Genomic DNA, 18,608 nt, shown 5'->3' on the forward strand with positions numbered 1-18,608 from the left:
CTGCCGCCCCCCACAGTCGACCGAAGGGTTGTGAAAAGCTGCGGTGAGTGTTGCTGAGCTGCTGTTGTGCTCCCCCAGTCTCCTGGTGGTGGGGGACAATGCATTCTCCAAATACTCCGCACTTGTCTTTCAAAGCTCATTATCAACATGCACCCAAAGTTTTGCCTTTTCTGACCACAAACTAACGTTACACAGCTGAGCACTGAGTTCCATATTTTTCTTTGTGTTAACATTGTTCCACAAATCGATTTTTAGCCTTTGTCGATCGATTCACAATCGTATAAGGCCGGTACATTTTCACTTATTGTACTATAGCATAAAATATGTCAGTAATCACCCCACCTCTGATTGTTGGTGCTTTTACGTGTCTTAAAAAGGCGGTAAACTACAGAGGCTGTCGGGGATTTTACACATCATGGCTGAACACGGAGACTCATCTGCTCACTAGTCTGCCTTTACAGCCTTGTTGTTTTTATACTCATGACAGTAGCGAGATCAGGTCACGCTAAGCGGAAAGGTGTCTTTAGAAGAGGTGAACGCTAGAAATCAAATTACAAGTTGGAAGCTGTGGTGGTGACGCTGAAGTCATGTATTTGGGCTTCAAACATCCATCCATTATCTACAGAGCTTATTCCTGAACAGGGTCGCAAGGGAGCCAACACTGGGCGAGAGGTGGGGTCCACCCTGGACAGGTCGCCTGTTTATCACAGGGCTGACAAACCACCACACTCACTCCTAGGGTCAATTTAGAGTCACCAGTCAACCTAAGCTGCATGTCTTTGGACTGTGGGAGGAAGCCGGAGCACCCAGAGAGAAGCCACGCAGACACAGGGAGAACAGGCAGACTCTGCACAGAAAGGCCCCGGGTCAGCCGGGACTCAAACCTGGAACCTTCTTGTTGTGAGGTGACAGCACTAACCACTGTGGTGTTCATCTGTGAAGATTGCTGAACAAAACATGTAGGGGTTATAAACTTTTGTTTGTCACAGAGCTTATTTTCTGCACTAATCCCAAACCTTATGGAAAAATCCTGCTGGCTTTTGTCAAGGGAACCAGGGTGATGCTAACGCCCGGGCTGGTCTACAGAAGTACTTCATCCCTATGGCACTCTCTAGTACACTGTACTAAGACAGGTTAAGTAACACAGTCAGACTCTAGGTTTTTGAGCATTAGTTACTTAAATTTCTGCAGTAGAAGCCGAGTGCAGGCTCACAGTGTGTTCAGGTTCCATGGGCCCTGGTCACAGTGGTGACCTCCAGTGTTTGTGCTTCCTTCCCCAGGTTGGTTTGGACAGTAGACGCCTGAGAAGCCGGTTTGTGAAGCAGCTCCAGGACGGGACTGGTGTCTTGGACAGAGAACATCAAAAGGGAATGTACAATTTCTTTACAGGAATCAGAATTATTTACATGTCACAAAATGGAGGGAAAAACTTTTTCTAAGAGAATTGTTGCTCTTTACTTGAAAGAAAAAAACATGGATGTGCAACACAAAGGAACGACTTTAAAAAAATTCTACAAAGATTGAAGTGGAGTAAAACGAGACCTGAAGGCTGACGGACGAGCTAAAGGAACTTTTCTATAAAGAACAAAAGAAATAAAAATCCTCTCTAGGCTTTCTTTGATTTTCCTCACATGCCCTCAAAGTATTTAACTCGTGTATCATCATCTGTATTTTCAGTTACCTTTATTCATGTTTTTTTTAGTTTGGTTTGAAAAGCCAGATTGGGAGCGAGTTGGGTGTCGGACCCTGAGAAAAGAAGGAGAGCATTTTGTATTCTCTCATAACTAGTAGTTTATCTTATACATTTAGGACGATCACAATTATTCTTTTAGTCATTATTATTTTGTTTCCTCATTAGTATTTACTCATACAAATGAAATGGATGTATCTCACGTTATATTCAGTCAGAACATGAGTTGGGTTGTTTTTTTTCCGTTCCTGGAGAGGGAGCAGCCAGAGCGACGTTGTCTCTGTTGTCAGGGTCGAGTTTGCCACAAAGACATTATTGCCTTGGAGAACGGACATCGGTTGCCTTTCAAAGTCATGCGTATGAGTGAGGAGTGTGTGTGTGTGCGTGTGTGCGTGTGTGTGTGTGTGAGAGAGAGCAAGTGGGAAATGTTGATACCTGGGTCTTTGATTCCATTTTGGTCCTTCTGAAAAGTGTTCTTATTTTTCATCGCTGGGGTTTTTATGGTACAGATAGTGTTCACGAAAAATCAGATGGACACAATCTTATTTTTCAAGTACAAATGTTCATATTGTGCGAAGAGAAGGACAGAGCCTTGAGAGAGGAGGAGATAACACTACGGACTAATGCGTGTCTGCCATCTTTAACCGTGCATCTGGACAAAGATGAAGGACACGACACAGGAGTTTTCATGGGAGTGCGTTACATCCAACTGACAGCTGTCGGTCCCGGGGACTGTGATGAAACATTTCTGAATGTAGAAACTTTGGCGAGGGTGTCGTATGAGCGGCTGCGATTGGCCAGTGGGGAAGGAGCCTAACCATGTACTTTTGAATGGTTTCATTCTTGAGTGACTCAGCAGCGATTTGACCAAGACATGCAAAATCCATTGAAAAGAAGCATTGCCATAAAGTTTAAAAGTGAGTCGTACATGGTGTTGTCTTTATCATTTTTTATTTTTATTCTTGTAAAAAAAAAAAAAAAAAGCTCAAACTGAGAAGAAGACCGTTACACTATCAAAACCATGCTGTATTAGAAAGCTGTCAATATGTATATGAATTATGAATACACTTAAAATGCTTTAAATATGCTGCTCCTCTTATTTCTGGAACACTTTTTTGTTTTCCTTCCCAGAATCAGATCCCTGTTTTGCACAAATATTCTCAGACAGAGTTATCTCTGCTTAATTGCATATACACGTGCACGCTTCCCTTGCTGCGGCTGCTTCCTGCCTGTTCAGGACGTAGCCCCGCAGCTCGGACAGCCTCAGTATAAAACCAATTTAAAACTGAAATGTCTGAATTAAAAGCATTCACATGAAAGGTGAAAGCAGATTCTCAACACTGAGCTAGTGGCAGGGGGGGGGGGTCAACTTCTGATAGGGTTGGCGGTTCGATTCCCGGAGTCCACATGATGAAATGTCCTTGGGAAAGACGCTGAACCCCAAGTTGCTCCTGGCGGCAGAGCTGCCATGCCATGGATCTGTAAGGTGCTTTGTCCAGGTGTGGTAGAAAAGCACAGTACGAGTCGAGTCCATTTACCACTGGTCTAAAGCTACAGTAGGTAACTTAAGGCAGCACTAGCATGAAACTCCAAATCAACCCACTCTGCCCAGCGCTCCCTCTCCCTGCTCAACTCGGCTCTGAACAGCTGTTCAGATATTTGTCCTTGTGAAATGACAGTAAATGTGAATGCAACAAAACTTACCGATCAGGAAGAAATATTGAAAATCTCTGGTCAGAGAGGTCAGTCCTGCTCAGAACCTTTAGAAGCTAATATCTCTGCACTGCTGCCAGCGCTGCTCAGGCAGTCTGGGTCACAGGAGGCTTTTACAGCGCCTCTCCACATCAAGACACCTTTTGGAGCAGATTTCTACAAGAAAACTACCTGAAAAACACTTCATATTGTGGCATGAATGAAACTGCTGGTGCCTCCGTATTGTTAACAGTAGCTTAGGACAGCGGTTCTCAGGCAGGGTAACGCTGCAGCTGCCAGGGGTATGTGAAAAAAGTATTTAGCTAAAAGTAATAAGCAGTTTAAATAGCTATCCGAATGTGTTGACTTTATGTTTGAGATAGAAAAAAAAATCATTTCAAATCAGTTTTATTTGTATAGCGCCACATCACTACAATAGCCATCTCAGGCCGCTTTGCATAGTAAGATTACAGTACCATAGAGTATTATGGTGAAAAACCCAACAACTCCCCCTGAGCAAGCACATGGCGACAATAACATGGTAATCAATAATAGCAAAAGGGTTCAAAGTAAATATGATGATGATACAGTTGAAGTCAGAAGTTTACATACACTTAGACTTAAAAACCAAGAATTCAACTGTATCAACAAATGTTTTGCTACCGTAGAATTGTGTATGTTTAACAGCAGCACATTTGCGATATGACAGACGGGGCAGACCTCAACTTAAAACATCCCTGGGGCAGGAACAGGACCGACCGGGGACCACTGTCCAGTGCACCGATTGTGGTTGAGTCCCTTCTTGTGGCGCGACCCCCTCTCAGAGACATTGCGCTGCAAGGCGACACTGCCCATGTACTAATGTGCTTCTGCCATATTTATTCACCTTTTCAAGGTCATGGTGCGTTTCCCATCTGAACAGTCAGTGCTGAGAGTTTTTATGGGCAGAGAAGAGGACGGGAGATGAATGAAACAGATCAAAATGAGCTTAGGAATCAGAGATGAAAACAGATGGAACAGAGTCTGTTCTGGATTTATGTGGCCGGATTAAAGAAGAGGGGTGAGGACAGCCTCGCTGCTCACAGAGGTCGGCGTGATGATCAAAATCCTCCATCACTCTCACTATCTGATGAGGAGCACCGACGGTCGGACGCAGGGCCGGCCGCCTCCGTCACCTTGCATGTTTACTTGATGAGGGACCTGCAGACAAACTAGAAAGTACGAGAGTCTGAAGGAGGTGAGTGCTTTTTGGTTCAAATTGAATTCACTGCTTGACACCAGTGTTCAGAGGTTTGAGAGGTTCCATGGTGACTGCAGTTTCTCTGATGGAGCCGTCTGTCTTCCCACCAATTACCAGCAGTGTGCTGATTTTCTGTCACAGTCTCTTTATTCTTTAAACGCGATTAGTCATGTAAAACCGCTGGTTCTCCCACACACTCTCTTTCAGACTCCTCGCTAATCATCTCAGGCGACTAGGCAGAGCTGCTTCTCCTTGGAAACTAATAACATGCTGGTGATATTTTTAGTGACATGCAAGAGTGGAGGTGTACCTGAAGTCAAGGAGATTAACAGTGAAAGTCAGTGAAAAGCTTGAGATCCTCATTCCCCTGTGAGACGTTTCATATTCAGTGCTGACATGTCACTTCTTGCTTTTTGAGCGAAGAAGCTGATCAGAGTTTGCACATTGACCACGTCTCTCTCCATCCCTACTCTCCCCCTCGCCCAGCTCTCCTCTCACTTCTACGTGATGGCGTTCCTGCAGCAGATGCGTTCCCCTCTCCTCTCCTTCATCCAGACGGCCGTGTCGCTCTTCCTGGGCACCGTGGCCCTCATGTCCTCATTCTGGTGTGTGGGCAAACAGAAAGTGCCCAAGCCGCTGTGTTCGCCCACCAAGCACAGCGACTGCATCCCTGTCCCCGGCGTGTCCAACTCCTCCAGCATGCAGTTCTTCTGGGAGACTGGGGACGACCGCTTCGTCTTCCCCACCTTTCACACCGGCCTGTTCATCATCTGTGAGGAGAACATCTACACAGACACATGGGGTATGAGACACATCTGAGCATGTTAACTGTGCCGATAAAGGGGGAAATGGGAGACAAAATAAACAGATTCCTCACTGGACACCAAGGTCAAAGTTGGCTTGTTTCTTTTATCAGCCCAGAGTCACTAAGCAGGTAGAGAGAGTGCTGGATTTGTACAAAGAAGTCTGAGCAAAGCACTGACAGAACTCAGCCATGCATGTTTGCACTATACACTCATCACTGTAGCATCACTGGAGGTGACTTCGCCCCAGAGGAGATTCCCAAGGTGAGACCAGGGCCCACACAGAAATGGTGAATCCTAGCTGTGGCACTGGTGCACGAAACCGTGAGACATGAGGCGATAATGTGAATCGAGGTCTCAGGTGTGTTTCTGTCTGTGCATGTGTGTGTTTGATTTCGTGTGCAGCCCAAAGAGGATTACCAGCAGAGATTTAGACTTCAGCATGACTCAATTATGGATTAGAAACCCAGAGAGAGAGGAAGGTTAATGGGATCCACAGAAATCAGCCTGGCTCTGTCCGACTCGTTTGCAGCTGAATTGCAACTGATTTTAAGGCCTGAGTTTGAAGGATAGTGAAGTTCAGCCAAAGGTGTCAGTTATGTTGTCAAATTTACTCTAAGCCGGTTTTCTTATTAGCAGCAGTAGACAGTGTTGTAGTTGAGTCCCTAAACCTCAAGTCCAAGTCAAGTCTCAAGTCCACAGTGTTGGAGCCAAGTCCAAACAATAGTCTGATTCGAGTCCCTGAGTCATTAAAGTCTACATTAAACTCGGTTGACACAGCTCTCATCGTTTTAAGAGGAGTTTCTTATTCTGTGCTTATGTTGGCAATGAGTGGATCAGAACTGCCGTGAATGATGCATCAGTTGCTGGTTTACATGGACCAGATCCTGAGGCTCCAAACTTTCTAATGGTGCATTGCATCGCTGTATTGCTCAGGGACTCCAAACATCAAAACCATTTATAGAAAGGCAGCGTGTACAATTCAACAGAAGTGTGCCGGATACAGCATGGTGTGGGCGAACAGATTCAATGATCACTTTCTTAGGCCAAATTATTGTGGTCTATTTAAAAAAAAAGTCCAAGTCCTTGTCTCCAACTTCCAAGTCCAAAAGCTCGAGTCTGAGTCCTCACTGTTCCAGTCCAAGTCGAGTCAGGACTCAAATCTGAGTCCTGGACTCGTGCACTATAACATTTGCAGTAGGTTGTGTGTTTTGCAGCTTTTGGCTTTTTCAGCAGTTGTTCGTTACATTAAGCTAGGTGCTAACTGCTACGCATTCATTTTTTACTAATGAATTTAAAGCTAATTGTTACAACCGTCCATTACTTTGGGCTATTTGGGCCATTTATCTGTTTCATTTAGCCACACGCATATAGATATAGATATAGATAATGAATATATAAATATATCTTTTTCCCAGATTAACAGATTACGCCTGGTATCCACAGAAGTACCTCCAGTTGTCAGTAATAGAGCCCTAACAGCACTTTCATTATGGCGATGAAATGACGACTGTACAGATTTAAACTCGATCATGTAAATGTCACCACGGTGATTACAACTTGGAGAATGTGCTTCATCTCTCATGAACATCACATTTTCAACATCTGTTTGAAGCCTTTTAATTCAGATATTTTAGTTTACAGCTCTAGTTACCTTTAAGTATGATCCATGCTGGTGCCTTTCAGCTCGTTGTTTTGGTCTTAGAGCTGTGTTAGTAAATGGTTAACGTACTGAAAACAGCTGGTGCTTCAGGAGGTGGTGGAGACCTAAACAGCCAGTTATTGTATCTTTATGTGGACCAGTCACTTGCAAAGCTCCAGTATAAACCAGCACAGTCGTTCAGAGCATTTGAATGAACGACTAATTCGTTTAGTGCAGCGGCTCAGTGCGCTTCAGCTTCAGCTTCAGAAAACACATGCAAAAGACAGAAAAAAGCAAATGAGCACAGCTTTTACAGCCATTTCTTTTTAAAGATGACTTTTAGACATTTTGAAATGAAGAATTTGACAGTGAAGAGGCAGAGAGGAAATGAGGGGAGGGACATTGGCTGTGCTTTTATGAAATGCTTTGAACGTGCTGTCAGGTTGGTGGAAATGTTTTCCTTGCCTGTTTTCTTAAGTTGCAGTGTGTTGAGCTTTCAGGGCCACCGTAGTTTAGAGCCAAAAGTGGCACTCTGATTATTGCAGCTGTCATGTAAACACATTGGTAAACAAGCCTCAAAGAGGCTTAACCGACAGCTGAGACAGTTTATAATGCCTTTTCTAACAGCAATGAAGGAAAAACACGGTGGTGAAGACAAAATTGTCTCATATTGGAATTACTAAGTGAAACACTGAGCAAAAGGCAGACGCACTGACAAAGCCTTATTGTGTGGTGCTATGAAGAGTTTTCCTGTAGGCCCCAGATCTGTACTGAATAAATCTTATAACCTCCCATTGAGTTACCTCAGGTCATGTGAACACTTGATGCAGACTGTCAGCTCAGTCGGGTTCTTCACACAGAGCTCAGACTTTAGTGTGATTGTAAAGGTTCAATACACACTGTGCCCAACTCGGGGAGTCAATGCAGACATGATGCTGAGTGCTGTGAACCGTCACTGCTGGAATAGTTACTGTTTAGTTCATGTATTGTCACTGACTTCATTTCCATTTATCTATTGATCTTCAGAGGAGAAGTGTCAAGGATTTTACACTCTGACTCCAGGATCTGAGAAAGGTAAAGAGCCCCTTCCCTGTCTGCTGCTTTAGATCCATACCTTCATCTGTCTTTGTGCTCAGCCTCTTCTCCTCCCTCCACAGCCATGATGTGGCTGTCGCTCTCACTGGAGCTCATGTATTTAGGTCTGCTGCTGATCAGCTCCACACTGCTGTCTGTGCAGCTGTGCATCAGGGCCTGGTTTCCCTCCACGCAACGCTGGGGCCAGCTGCTCAACGCCTTTGCTGCCGTCTTCACAATCCTCGGAGGTGCTGTGTTTTTTTTTTTGTTAACAACAAACCACACTGACCAGTATTACCAGTAATGCAATGTTTCCTCCCTGTTGCTTCCCAGGTCTGCTCGGGATGGTGGGTCACATGATGTACATGCAGGTGTTTCAGACCACTGCCTCAATGGGACCAGAAGACTTCAAGCCTCACAGCTACGGCTACTCCTGGGCCTTCTAGTGAGTTAACTCAACCAGTGGCACCCTACGGTCACACAGGGTCCGACTGATATGGCATCAAGTCGCAAGGACCCAAACGTAATGAGTAACGTGTGCATGACTTTATGGATGTTTGGAATATGAAAAGCTCGGTGTGGACCTGGTGTGACGAACACGTCACAAGTCTTATTTTGTGGTGCTGTTAAGAGTTTTCCTGTACGATACGAGGTGATGTGATAACACTTTATTATCAGATCAAATCAGACCCCATCCTTTCAGACTTATACTGGACAAATCCCATAATCTCCCAGCAGGTTAAACACTGTCACCTCAGTCTGGTTATTCACACGCTGCTGCAGCATTAGGACTGAAGTGAGAGTTTATTTGGAACAAAGAATAAAACTGATGAGGTGTCACATCAAATAATGTGCTGCTGTTTTCAGTGTAACGCAGATGAGTTACACATCACTGTTTTCATTTTGATTTTACACACCGTCCCAACTTTTTCTGATGCGGGGTTGTAGAAGTATTAATGCTCATCTTCGGTTACATCCCACATGACAACATTTATTACACCACTGAAAGTACGAGGGAGGATTTTGAGGTTTCTTGGAGTATGAGTTTGTTTTTGCTGTGTCTCAACAACATCGGTCTCCGTGTGTCTCCGTCAGTGTGGCCTGGTTAGCGTTTACCGTCTGCATGTCAGCCGGCATCTCCACTCTCAACAACTACACCAAGAAGATCCTGATGGTGGGACCCAGGCGTAACTCCGGGCTCAACCCCTGCAGCTTTAACTTCATGGGGCTCCTGCCTCCAGCTCCTTACTACGCCCCTCCAAACCCTGGCATTGGCCTGGCCTGTCCCCCGTCTCCCCCCATGATCTCCCACCTGTCTCCCTTCTACGAGCCCCCGTCAGTGGCATTAGCTGCCTCCGCTCCGAGGCTCACCCACTCCCACTCCCTACCTTTCGCCCTCTCTGACTCCTTCCGTCCTCCCCCCTCTCATCCTGCGACTGCGTCCCCATTCCACTGCCCTTCACTCCCCTCTCCGTCTTCGTCACCTACGCTGTCCATCTCTGTCAACATGGCCCTGGCGGGACAGCAGGAGGACTGTTACGAGCCAGAGGACGACTGCAGCCCGCTGTGAGCTGTTCCTTTAGAGGAGCTCACCACCAAGGCAGTTTAAAGTTTATTTTCTCGTTATGTGCTCAGCAGCAGTGCATGCTGGGAGTTAGCTATGGTCATAATCACTCTGCTCCAGTATAGAAGGGGCAAATAGATACAGACCTCAAGATGATCAAGACAACCACTGTTTTGTAAACTGAGCGAAATACAGAAATGCTTCAGAATATCCCAGTTTTATTTGAAATAAACGTGATAATCAGACTTAGAAACAGTTTGCTGCCTTGAGATGGAAATAAATCAGTGGAGCAGAACTACATTGTTTATTTCTACTCTCTGTGACAACTGGAGAAAAACAAATAGTAACATCGACGACTGGTTGAAAATCAAGTTTTAATATTGTAAAAATAATTGTCATCCATAATGAGAAATAACGGTAGCAAAAATAAAATTGCCATAAACATACAAAGCGGGGAAACAAAACATATTTACACATTAGTATATGTCACGCTTTAAGAGTCGAGGCCTTTCTGTCACGCCGTGTGGGGGCAGCTGATTAGTCAGCAGTATGTGTCGTGTTCACAGCCAGACTGGACAAGTGACGACTTGACTTGACTTGTGTCGTATGTTGTGTTTGCTCCAAATTATTTAAAGTCTGGAGTTAATTACTTCAAAATAGGATGTGGTTCTGGGATAGGGTTTGACACTGTCGGCCATTAAAGGCTGAAACCAGTTTGATAACTATCACGAATAATTACAAAACAAACTCAGCTGTGTTACTGTATTGATTTAGACTTTATATCATTACACAGTCATATAAATGGGCATTTAGGCCATTAGGACTTCAAACAGGCACATGTTTACCTTTGATAATCGATGGCACCGGCATGTAGTTACACTTGGTTTAATTAGTGGCACGTTACATAAAGACATACCAGAGCAAGTAAATGGAATAACTTCTATGAAGTAACAATATGAAAACAAAAAAGAGCTAAAATCAAAAATGCACCCCTTTTTATCAGACACACATCCAAAAGTAAATGTACATTACAAAAAGAAGACCACAGATTTGACTTTTGAACCTGCTTTAGTTTTAATCCAGGAATGTTGACAGATCTTAATTTATCATAGCATCTTATAAACATTGAGGCATTTTTCTGTTTAGATAACAAAAATATTTCTAATCCTTTGATACCCTCAAGAAATCTCGCACCAATCTCTGGGTTGAAAATCCACTCAAATGCAGCTGGGTTTGACTGAGCCTGCCTTTTACTGCAGACACAACCAAAACAGCCTGATGATCTGAGAGCAGGCCCAGTTAAACCCCAGAATGCATTTGAGAGGATCGGCACGTCTACTGTATTTATAGCTGAATGTACACTAGCAGCTCCAATCTGATGTCCAAACATAAACACCAACCCATATGTAACTAAACTCAGATTTAAGCTGAGAGAGTAGATGCAGCCAGAGGGGTCAGGCTGCCTGGAGACAGCACTAGTGTCCTTCTCATGCAGTCTTCTTGCGTAGCACAAAGTAAGTGATGGAGGAGATGAACGTGAGAACGAAGGAAACCCACGCCAGGATATAGCAGTGACCATACCACCCAGTTTTCTCATCAGTGTGGAAGCGGTCTGTGTAGATGGAGGCTGCGATCATGATGCACAGGCCTGAACAAAGGCAACATCAGAGTGAGGAACACAGGAGAGAACGGGGGACGACATGTAACAGTGGGTGGCATATGGAGAGGGAGAAAGAGGCGACCATGAGACACTCACAGGCGAGGAACTGGAAGACGCCGGAGACCGTGAACCTCTGTCCTTTCTCCAGGGTGAAGAGCTGGGCCACGAACACAAAGATGCCCAGGATGGAGAATATACAAGCTAGCACTGCGCTGGCCTGCACCGCCTGGAGGTAATCTGCAAGGGGAGGCAGAGAGAGATGCTGTGAGTGGATGTGTGCGTGTTGTGTCCTAAATATGTGCTAAATGTGACACACCCAGGAAACGCTAACATTGCAGTCACACACCATCCTCGGAAAATCTGGTTCACAGCTGAATGCTAGGAATGTTACAGTCAAAGATCCTGAATGTTCTAGGATATCAAAACATGCCAGCTATGTTGCCACGAAGAAACAAACAACTACATTTTATGTTTTCAAGGCTAAAACTATCCATCAAGCTCAGAAGGCCAAGATGAGTCAGTTTTGCTACACAGTTCTGGCGAGGTCATTTTTAATGTCCAGTGCAAAAATAACAGTTTGCACAACTGGAGCCACATTGTGTGTCCCTAGTTGATTTGCATGTGCACGTTAGGGTTGGGCAGCAAAATAAATAGCACAGCAAAATGAGAATGCCAATACATGTCCTCTTATTGTTCCCACTAAAAAAAAGGGTTTAGTGACGTTCACTTGGCTTCTCTCCTACATGAACATGTTTTCTACCAAAGCAAGAAGAGTTTCAGTTGTAGCTGCGTCTCTTTATGTCTCTGGGCTTCAGGCACTGGTTTGAAGTGGGCGCGGCTCAGCTGCAGAGAGATTATGTCACCCATTTATGTGCACCAATCAGGGTGTAGCAACTTTTGAATCCAAATCGGATGACAGTGGGAGGGTTGTGTAGTTGCCGTCAGTCAAATCTGACCCGGCCACACCCACATGGACCCTGATGAAGCAAGTCAGGGGTCTTGATAAACAGGCGGGTTTCCTTTTACCAGTTTTATCTACATTTTCAATTTGTGCACATAAAAATGTCAGCAATAAAAAAAAGAGGTAAAGAGTTGCTCTTACTGCTAAAAGCAAAATGTGATAAAGTTTGGTGAAAACAGACTCAGTAGGATGAAAAGCAACAACAGACTGTGTGTGGAGCGACGCACAAAACTAACAAATGTCACATTTCCATCATGTTTTCTACTTCTTTTCACTGGAGCTCTTTTAATTAGATCATTCTATTACACCCTCTTCTTCTGCAGTGGTCTATTGGCATCGACCAGAGAATTTGCTTCACCGGCTGTTTATCCCCCAGTATCCACATAACAGGAATGGATTTTTTAAACTTTTATATTTTAAGCATGGATATTTAACATTTTAGAGAAATACTTCAGATTTGAAGCCATGCTTGTCATTAATGGTTGTTGTTTCAACCAGAAGCAAAGTTTTTCTGTGTAGCAGAAAATCTGTGAAACACTCGAGGCATCGTGATCCACCACATCTTTGCAGGATGGGTCTTACCTTGTGGGTAGGATGATATTACAGGGAGATCAGTGTAGTTCCACTGCCCTTGTTGATTTATCCACCGGGCCCACACATCAGTGTACATGGTGTCGGACACCCACCAGCCCTGAGGGTAAGGTCAAAGCGTTTACAGTTCAGATTATGTTACAAATGGCTACACTTATTATCAGCAAGCCTCTTACGAGCTAGCTGAGTCAGAAAAATGGGGAGAATTCACAACAGAAGTGGTAGTAAACACAGTGGCCAGAGTGTGTTCTTGTATTTAGGGGCGCTGCAGACAGAGGAATGCACGTTTGCCAGTCAGTGTAGCATTCCACAAATCTCACACTCATGACGGCGCAGTCAGGAATCTCACATGTTTGGATGCACAGGCGTGCTTGGATGTGCCGAGTACACCTGACACCTTAAGTGCCATTTAAATGCATACGCACAGTGACGCAGGGTCATGACACCGTGGTTTCATCCAGGAATGTCACATATGTGGCCCTGAGGGGAACAGTGGGCCGTTGATAGAGAAGGAACGGAGTGATAAGCATGTAACTAACTTCTCAGTGCTGTCAGTTTAGTGTCGGAGTAGGGAGAAAGTTAGGAATTATGCTGGTGTGGTTGTGACTATGAAGCTATGCATGTGACTGTGTGTGTGTGTGTTGATTCGTTGTACATGTGTGTTGACATAAAACTTTAGCAGTTCGAAACGCAGGGCAGTCTTACTTACATTGTCGATGGTAGATACCAGGAGGAGGATGATGCCAATGATGTGAAGAACGAAAATGGCAGCGAGGAGAATCAGCATGATGGCTGTGCTGGAGAGAGGGAGGCACAAAGGGAAAACTTGTTACACCACTTTTTGTTATTCGGCAGGATGACTGTAACCGGAGGGCTAAGCCATACTCAACTGAAAAAGTCACACGCTCACCAAACAGGCTATCAGCTAATGTGAGCAGAAAGAACAAACCTGGCTCACAACAAAGGCTCCACACTTCCTGCTTGGCTTCAGAAACGAAGCCATTAATGACGGCCCCAAGCGCACACACACACACACACACACACACACACACACACACACAGAGGTGTTCATAAACACACTGAGAGAGAGCAGCAGAGCAAGGCCAAGACCTGGCACCCACTCAGGGCGTGGCTCCCAACATCTAATCACTCTGAGTTCCAGCTAGCACACTGCCAGTGAGAGGCCTGCAACCGTGACACAACGTATGAAGAAGACGACAAAGCCAGATGGGCTGAGGTGTATTTGTGCAGATGGAGCTTCGTACATGAATTGGAAGAGCGCGAGAGTGTTTAGGAGGAAAGCTGATGATGAGTAGATGAGTTTGGACTTGTCCTGTGCTTCAGTGAAACCCGCCACTCCTTAAAATAAGTGCAGTGAATACCTGCTCTTCCCTCCTTAGCCTTCTCACACCTGATCCCCCTGGTTTGAATTATTAAACACTAGCACACCCTGTAGCCCTGAAATCAAGCACTTACAAGCATCTAAAAACTCTGTTTTCCATGTTCCCTCAGGACTGCCGCCGTCCTACTTCATCAGCCCCTTTACAGGTGGCTCTGCCCTGAGATGTCAGCTGGAACAGAGATGAGGGCTATCTGGGCCGGGGGTGTGAACAGAGGAAGAGGCACATCTGGAATGTGCTGGTTATCTCCACTACACAGGAGCGGTCAAGGGCTGGGTCCACACTCACACACACGCACACAGGCTCGCCAGCTCCCTCTCCCTTACACACGAGACACACACACACACACCCATAAAGGCCACAGAGCGCCAGGGACAGGCTGATACACACGAGATCAGGCCTGACACGTAAATCAGCTATTTTCCACCTTTGATCCACGTCAGGCAGCTGCACTAAAGCGTGAGGTTTCTAAATATTTGCTTAGTAGCCTTTCTGCCTGAAGCGCTAAGAGCGAAACCTCAGATATGCTGTGGAGATGTCTTCTGCCACATGAGCAAACTTTAATGAACAACTTCTGAACGGAAAAAATAACAAGAATACTCAGCAGTTGGATGCTCGTAGAGTACTTTGATCAAATGTTTTCCAAACTCTCTGCTGACAACATGTCGGCTGCTGCTGCTGGGAGTCTTACAGCTGGCCTGGAAGCCACATATTTTCCATTACACAAAACAGAATACGTGTGTCTGGAGCTGCGTTGGAGGGGGCCAAAAATATCTCCTCCCCAAAAAGAAGTACCAAAAAAAAAAAACCCTCTTTACAGTTCAACATTCAAACTAGTCATTTCAGTGCACCAGCTGCTGCAGGAACACATCTGGCCAGTCACAAAGGAGTTTCTTCAATAGCAGAAATACCTGTGAAGGTGAACTGTATGTGGCGTGCGCTCGCCCTCGCGCACACACACAAACACACACCTATAGCTTTCTTATATAAAAATAAAAACTGCTGAAGCGAGCCTGCGGGACAGCTCCTGTTCCAGCACCACAGATTTAAGATTCTTACCCAGATGCAGAGAAGTAAAACACAGTGAGGGAAGGAAACAGCAGGAGAGGCTTTCACTTACTGTTTGATGGCTGTCTGTCTCTTCAAGTCTAATTCCTCCTGCTCACAAGGATACTAATTTGAGACTCGCAGTCTAAACGCACACACACTGGAAACTACCCGTCCGCCCACTTTTACCCTGCCCTCTTTTTTGAGTCCACACCCCAGACAAGACTCTGGCTTCTCTTCCTCTTTTTCTGCCCCTTCCTCTGCTTCTACTCGACTTTTTGCTCCCTGTCCCACCCTCTCTTTCTTTCTGTCTGCTTTGCACACATGCAAAAGCTCAAACCAGCCACTATTTCAACAACTTTTGTGGGCTGGCGGCAGATTTTCCTCTTGTGCTTGACGTCCTGTGTCTTTGTCACTCAGCTGGTGGCGGAGATTTTCTCAGGCAGGGCAGCTGATGACTCACTGATGTTTGGAGAGGGAACTCCCATAACATTGGCCATCATTGTGATTCTACTCATGGCACCATGGCGACAGACCGCAGCACGCCTGATCACAGTCGCATAGCCGCTGCATATATATGTAAACAAAGAGTCAAACTTGGGCACATAAACACACAACCGACAGTGCAAAGTTTCTTCCTGATCACCACCCTCTCTCTTTTCCCACTTTTGTTACAGAGGAAGAGGTTTCAGGATGAAGGAATGTTGTTGGCTGCCAGGGAGAAAGAGGTTGGGGCACATGAGTGCAAGTCATAGCTTGAGTGAGAAGCGTGGAGGGAGGGAACGAGTAAGGAGGGAGGGGTGTTGTTGGAGACATCTCACACTGCTGTGAGTTCATCAGTTGTTACTCACCGTGTCCCTGGTCAGTTCCAGTGAGTCACAGTCAAATGGTTTCTGACCACATCACATGTATTAGTTGAGTCTGAGAAAGGTTGGACCGCTCCGAGACTTTATCTGCTAAGACCACACCATATAAAACATTTACTTCTTCCTCATAAAGCTCACTGGTAACAAACTGTGGTTGGATTCCTGTGACAAATCACACACAGTGCAAATGTCAGCACCTCGTTGCTAATCGTTTGTAATAATCCAAAAAAAGTTGTTTTCAAAGAACCGGACCACAGAGTAGTGTCTTTTTGTTGTCAACATTCAGAAACTACATATCAGAATTTTTATGAAATGGCTGGATTTTAAAAATGTTGTGAAGGTTTTTGGGGAGGGACCTCAAACGGTAGGAAATGTATTTAGTTTCCAGCAGTGTTCGTTCAGTTTCACACTTGAAACTGAAGCGTCAGTTGAAGAGTAAACAATGAAGCAATCAAGGCGCTGGAGATAGTTCAAATATGTGCACTGTGAGCAGCTGAGGTGTCAACTGGTCTGTTAAAGGAATAAAAATGATTTTGGGTGTCTGCTGACATGTAACAGGGTGAAAGCAACTGAACTGTCAGTGAAAGAGGAAGTGTTGAAAACATTTTAAATAACATTTTAAGTTGTCAATCAGCCCCACCCACTTCCCTTCCTCACAAAAAAAACAAAAAAAACAAGGGGGAGCGGATGAGGTCTAACAATACTAGCACGCTAACAAAATCCCAGGTGGGAAAGTCTGATAATATGCAGATAGAGACAGACAAAAATACTGTGGGTGTGGACCCGGAGATCGAGGCCACTTGTTTGCTTCTGGTGAGTGTAAAAATAAGCCGATACACTAACAGAAGTCTGCGTCAGAGGCTCAGCAAATCACCTGGTCAGTATCATGTCAGGCTGCCTCAGGTGTGAGCCAGCGGGATAATAACAGGCCTCAGGAGTCAATTACCTGTCAACACAGTGACCTCAAACAGCAGCAGGCTGCTTGAGCTCTGTGGGGTCATGGGGTTACACACACATGTTGGCGTTTAGTTTTTTACACAGTTGTCATGGAAAATGGCCTTTTTCACGTGGGGACCGGGACACAGAAAGAGCCGGCGCCGAAGGCTTCCACTAGATGATGCTTCTGCCATGGTAACACAGGTTTCTGCATTTTATGCACGTTGCTCATCTCCATGACAACACTATCAAACTCAGTGGAACTCTCAGTAAACAGGCGGTATAGAAGAAACCGGGGCCCTAGTCGGTGTCACTACGTTAAGTAGTTTTAAACCCTGGTCGTTTAACACAGCTGTATTTGTTTGTAGCCAGAGTTTAAGAATAATGAAACCACAGTTTGACAAATTTGACAAAAGGTCAATATTTAAGAAACAACTGTGATAAAAGTCAGTACACCTTCCCTAGTGAGCTCTGTTGTTTTATTTTTCATGTTTCGTGTCCACTTTTACTTCAGCCGGCTGATGCTCAGCTGCTCTCTGCTGGAGGAGTCTGTCGTTGCTCTGCCTTCAGCTTCAAAACATTGAGTTGCTCTCTGCAAAGTGGGTCAGGCTGGAGATTTCACTTGGATTGTTGCAGTGAGTCCGGATCATTGTCACGTTGTAAACACGCCTGTTGAGACGGGGAGTCCACGTTTCACTCAGTACTAGGGGACGACCCTGCATTCACAGAGCCATCTGTAAAAGTCATCTTCTGCACTCAAGCAGCCTCACACCAGCGCACTCCCACCTCCACGCTGACTTTGGTTTCTTTTCATGTCCTCTGTTTCATCTGCAGTCTGTGCTGTTGGGCAAGCACTGGCTGTCTTCAGGACTTTGTGCAGTGCCCTTCACTCTATCTGATCAATCAGTGAAACACCTGTTACCACAGACCACCCTTGGGCCAAGTCACATGCAGTTATTTGTCTGTTTTCAGTGCGAGGTTGTGTAAATAGTGAATTGTGTGTGGAGTCATTTTTGAGACTGGCCACTGCTCCTTCTGGTATTGGTTGTATGGCTCTTCCTGCGCCATCCTTCACCTGATGCTGCTCTCGTTCACATCTTTCTGAAGCCTCACCGCCTGCATGTGGAGTCCTGTGGCATTAGGCACACAAGCTCTGGTGTTCACGGGGTTTTTTATAACCTTGTTCATGCCGTTAGCTTTTACTTTTGTTGTTGTGATCACAGGTACACTTATTTTTGTTGCAGTGAGGCTGAACTCTGGGGCCCGGGTTTTCGGTGGAAGTCTAACATGTCTATCTAACCTGTCTGACCATTTACCAAGGCTGACGTGAATGAGTGTTCATCCGCTCTTGTTTGACAGTCTGAGTATCAGACGCCACACCTTGATCATACTGCTTAACATCCTGAAGTGTCCCACCCAGATTTCTGTGGGAAAGAATGTCA

The 18,608-nt window shown here is 45.2% G+C and overlaps 4 protein-coding genes across 6 annotated transcripts in view; 3 read left to right on the top strand and 1 right to left on the bottom strand.

The window, feature by feature from the left end:
* tcf20 (transcription factor 20) overlaps positions 1-2,680 on the top strand; it is a 14,532-nt gene extending 11,852 nt beyond the window's left edge. For both annotated transcript variants that reach the window (XM_020624935.1, XM_020624936.1), the window contains exon 6: positions 1,281-2,680. In XM_020624935.1, coding sequence (XP_020480591.1) covers positions 1,281-1,297 — 17 coding nt within the window. In that variant the 3' untranslated portion in view covers positions 1,298-2,680. The remainder of the gene's footprint in view (positions 1-1,280) is intronic.
* A 2,449-nt stretch (positions 2,681-5,129) lies between these two features.
* LOC109974658 (germ cell-specific gene 1-like protein) lies at positions 5,130-5,504 on the top strand. The gene has a single exon (XM_020624977.1). The coding sequence runs from the start codon at positions 5,130-5,132 to the stop codon at positions 5,439-5,441; it is 312 nt and encodes a 103-aa protein (XP_020480633.1). The 3' UTR covers positions 5,442-5,504.
* A 2,562-nt stretch (positions 5,505-8,066) lies between these two features.
* On the top strand, positions 8,067-9,915 carry LOC109974673 (DNA-directed RNA polymerase II subunit 1-like). The gene is made up of 4 exons (XM_020625005.1): positions 8,067-8,141; positions 8,225-8,389; positions 8,475-8,586; positions 9,237-9,915. The coding sequence occupies exons 2-4, from the start codon at positions 8,227-8,229 to the stop codon at positions 9,709-9,711; spliced, it is 750 nt and encodes a 249-aa protein (XP_020480661.1). The 5' UTR covers positions 8,067-8,141; positions 8,225-8,226; the 3' UTR covers positions 9,712-9,915.
* A 147-nt stretch (positions 9,916-10,062) lies between these two features.
* On the bottom strand, positions 10,063-15,648 carry LOC109974674 (epithelial membrane protein 1). Of its 2 annotated transcripts, none has more exons than XM_020625006.1 (5): positions 15,438-15,648; positions 13,627-13,714; positions 12,909-13,017; positions 11,462-11,602; positions 10,063-11,353 (listed from the first exon to the last, which is right to left on the bottom strand). In XM_020625006.1, the coding sequence occupies exons 2-5, from the start codon at positions 13,702-13,704 to the stop codon at positions 11,193-11,195; spliced, it is 489 nt and encodes a 162-aa protein (XP_020480662.1). In that variant the 5' UTR covers positions 13,705-13,714; positions 15,438-15,648; the 3' UTR covers positions 10,063-11,192. The 2 variants fall into 2 exon arrangements, with proteins under 2 accessions (XP_020480662.1, XP_020480663.1); XM_020625007.1 differs by lacking the exon at positions 15,438-15,648 and adding an exon at positions 15,377-15,395.
* Between the last annotated feature and the right edge of the window lie 2,960 nt (positions 15,649-18,608).

Source organism: Monopterus albus, unplaced genomic scaffold (assembly GCF_001952655.1).
Source record: "Monopterus albus unplaced genomic scaffold, M_albus_1.0 scaffold342.1, whole genome shotgun sequence".
NCBI lineage: Eukaryota > Metazoa > Chordata > Actinopteri > Synbranchiformes > Synbranchidae > Monopterus > Monopterus albus.

Bases quoted from the DNA above. Each gene is read 5' to 3' on its own strand.
- LOC109974658 (XM_020624977.1), top strand. From the start codon at position 5,130: ATGGCGTTCCTGCAGCAGATGCGTTCCCCTCTCCTCTCCTTCATCCAG.
- LOC109974673 (XM_020625005.1), top strand. From the start codon at position 8,227: ATGATGTGGCTGTCGCTCTCACTGGAGCTCATGTATTTAGGTCTGCTG. The intron at 8,390-8,474 runs GTGCTGTGTTTT...GTTGCTTCCCAG, and splicing joins CGTCTTCACAATCCTCGGAG to GTCTGCTCGGGATGGTGGGT. The intron at 8,587-9,236 runs GTGAGTTAACTC...TGTCTCCGTCAG, and splicing joins GGCTACTCCTGGGCCTTCTA to TGTGGCCTGGTTAGCGTTTA.
- LOC109974674 (XM_020625006.1), bottom strand. From the start codon at position 13,704: ATGCTGATTCTCCTCGCTGCCATTTTCGTTCTTCACATCATTGGCATC. The intron at 11,603-12,908 runs GTAAGACCCATC...CTCCCCTTGCAG, and splicing joins AATATCATCCTACCCACAAG to ATTACCTCCAGGCGGTGCAG. The intron at 11,354-11,461 runs GTGAGTGTCTCA...GCCTTTGTTCAG, and splicing joins CGTCTTCCAGTTCCTCGCCT to GCCTGTGCATCATGATCGCA.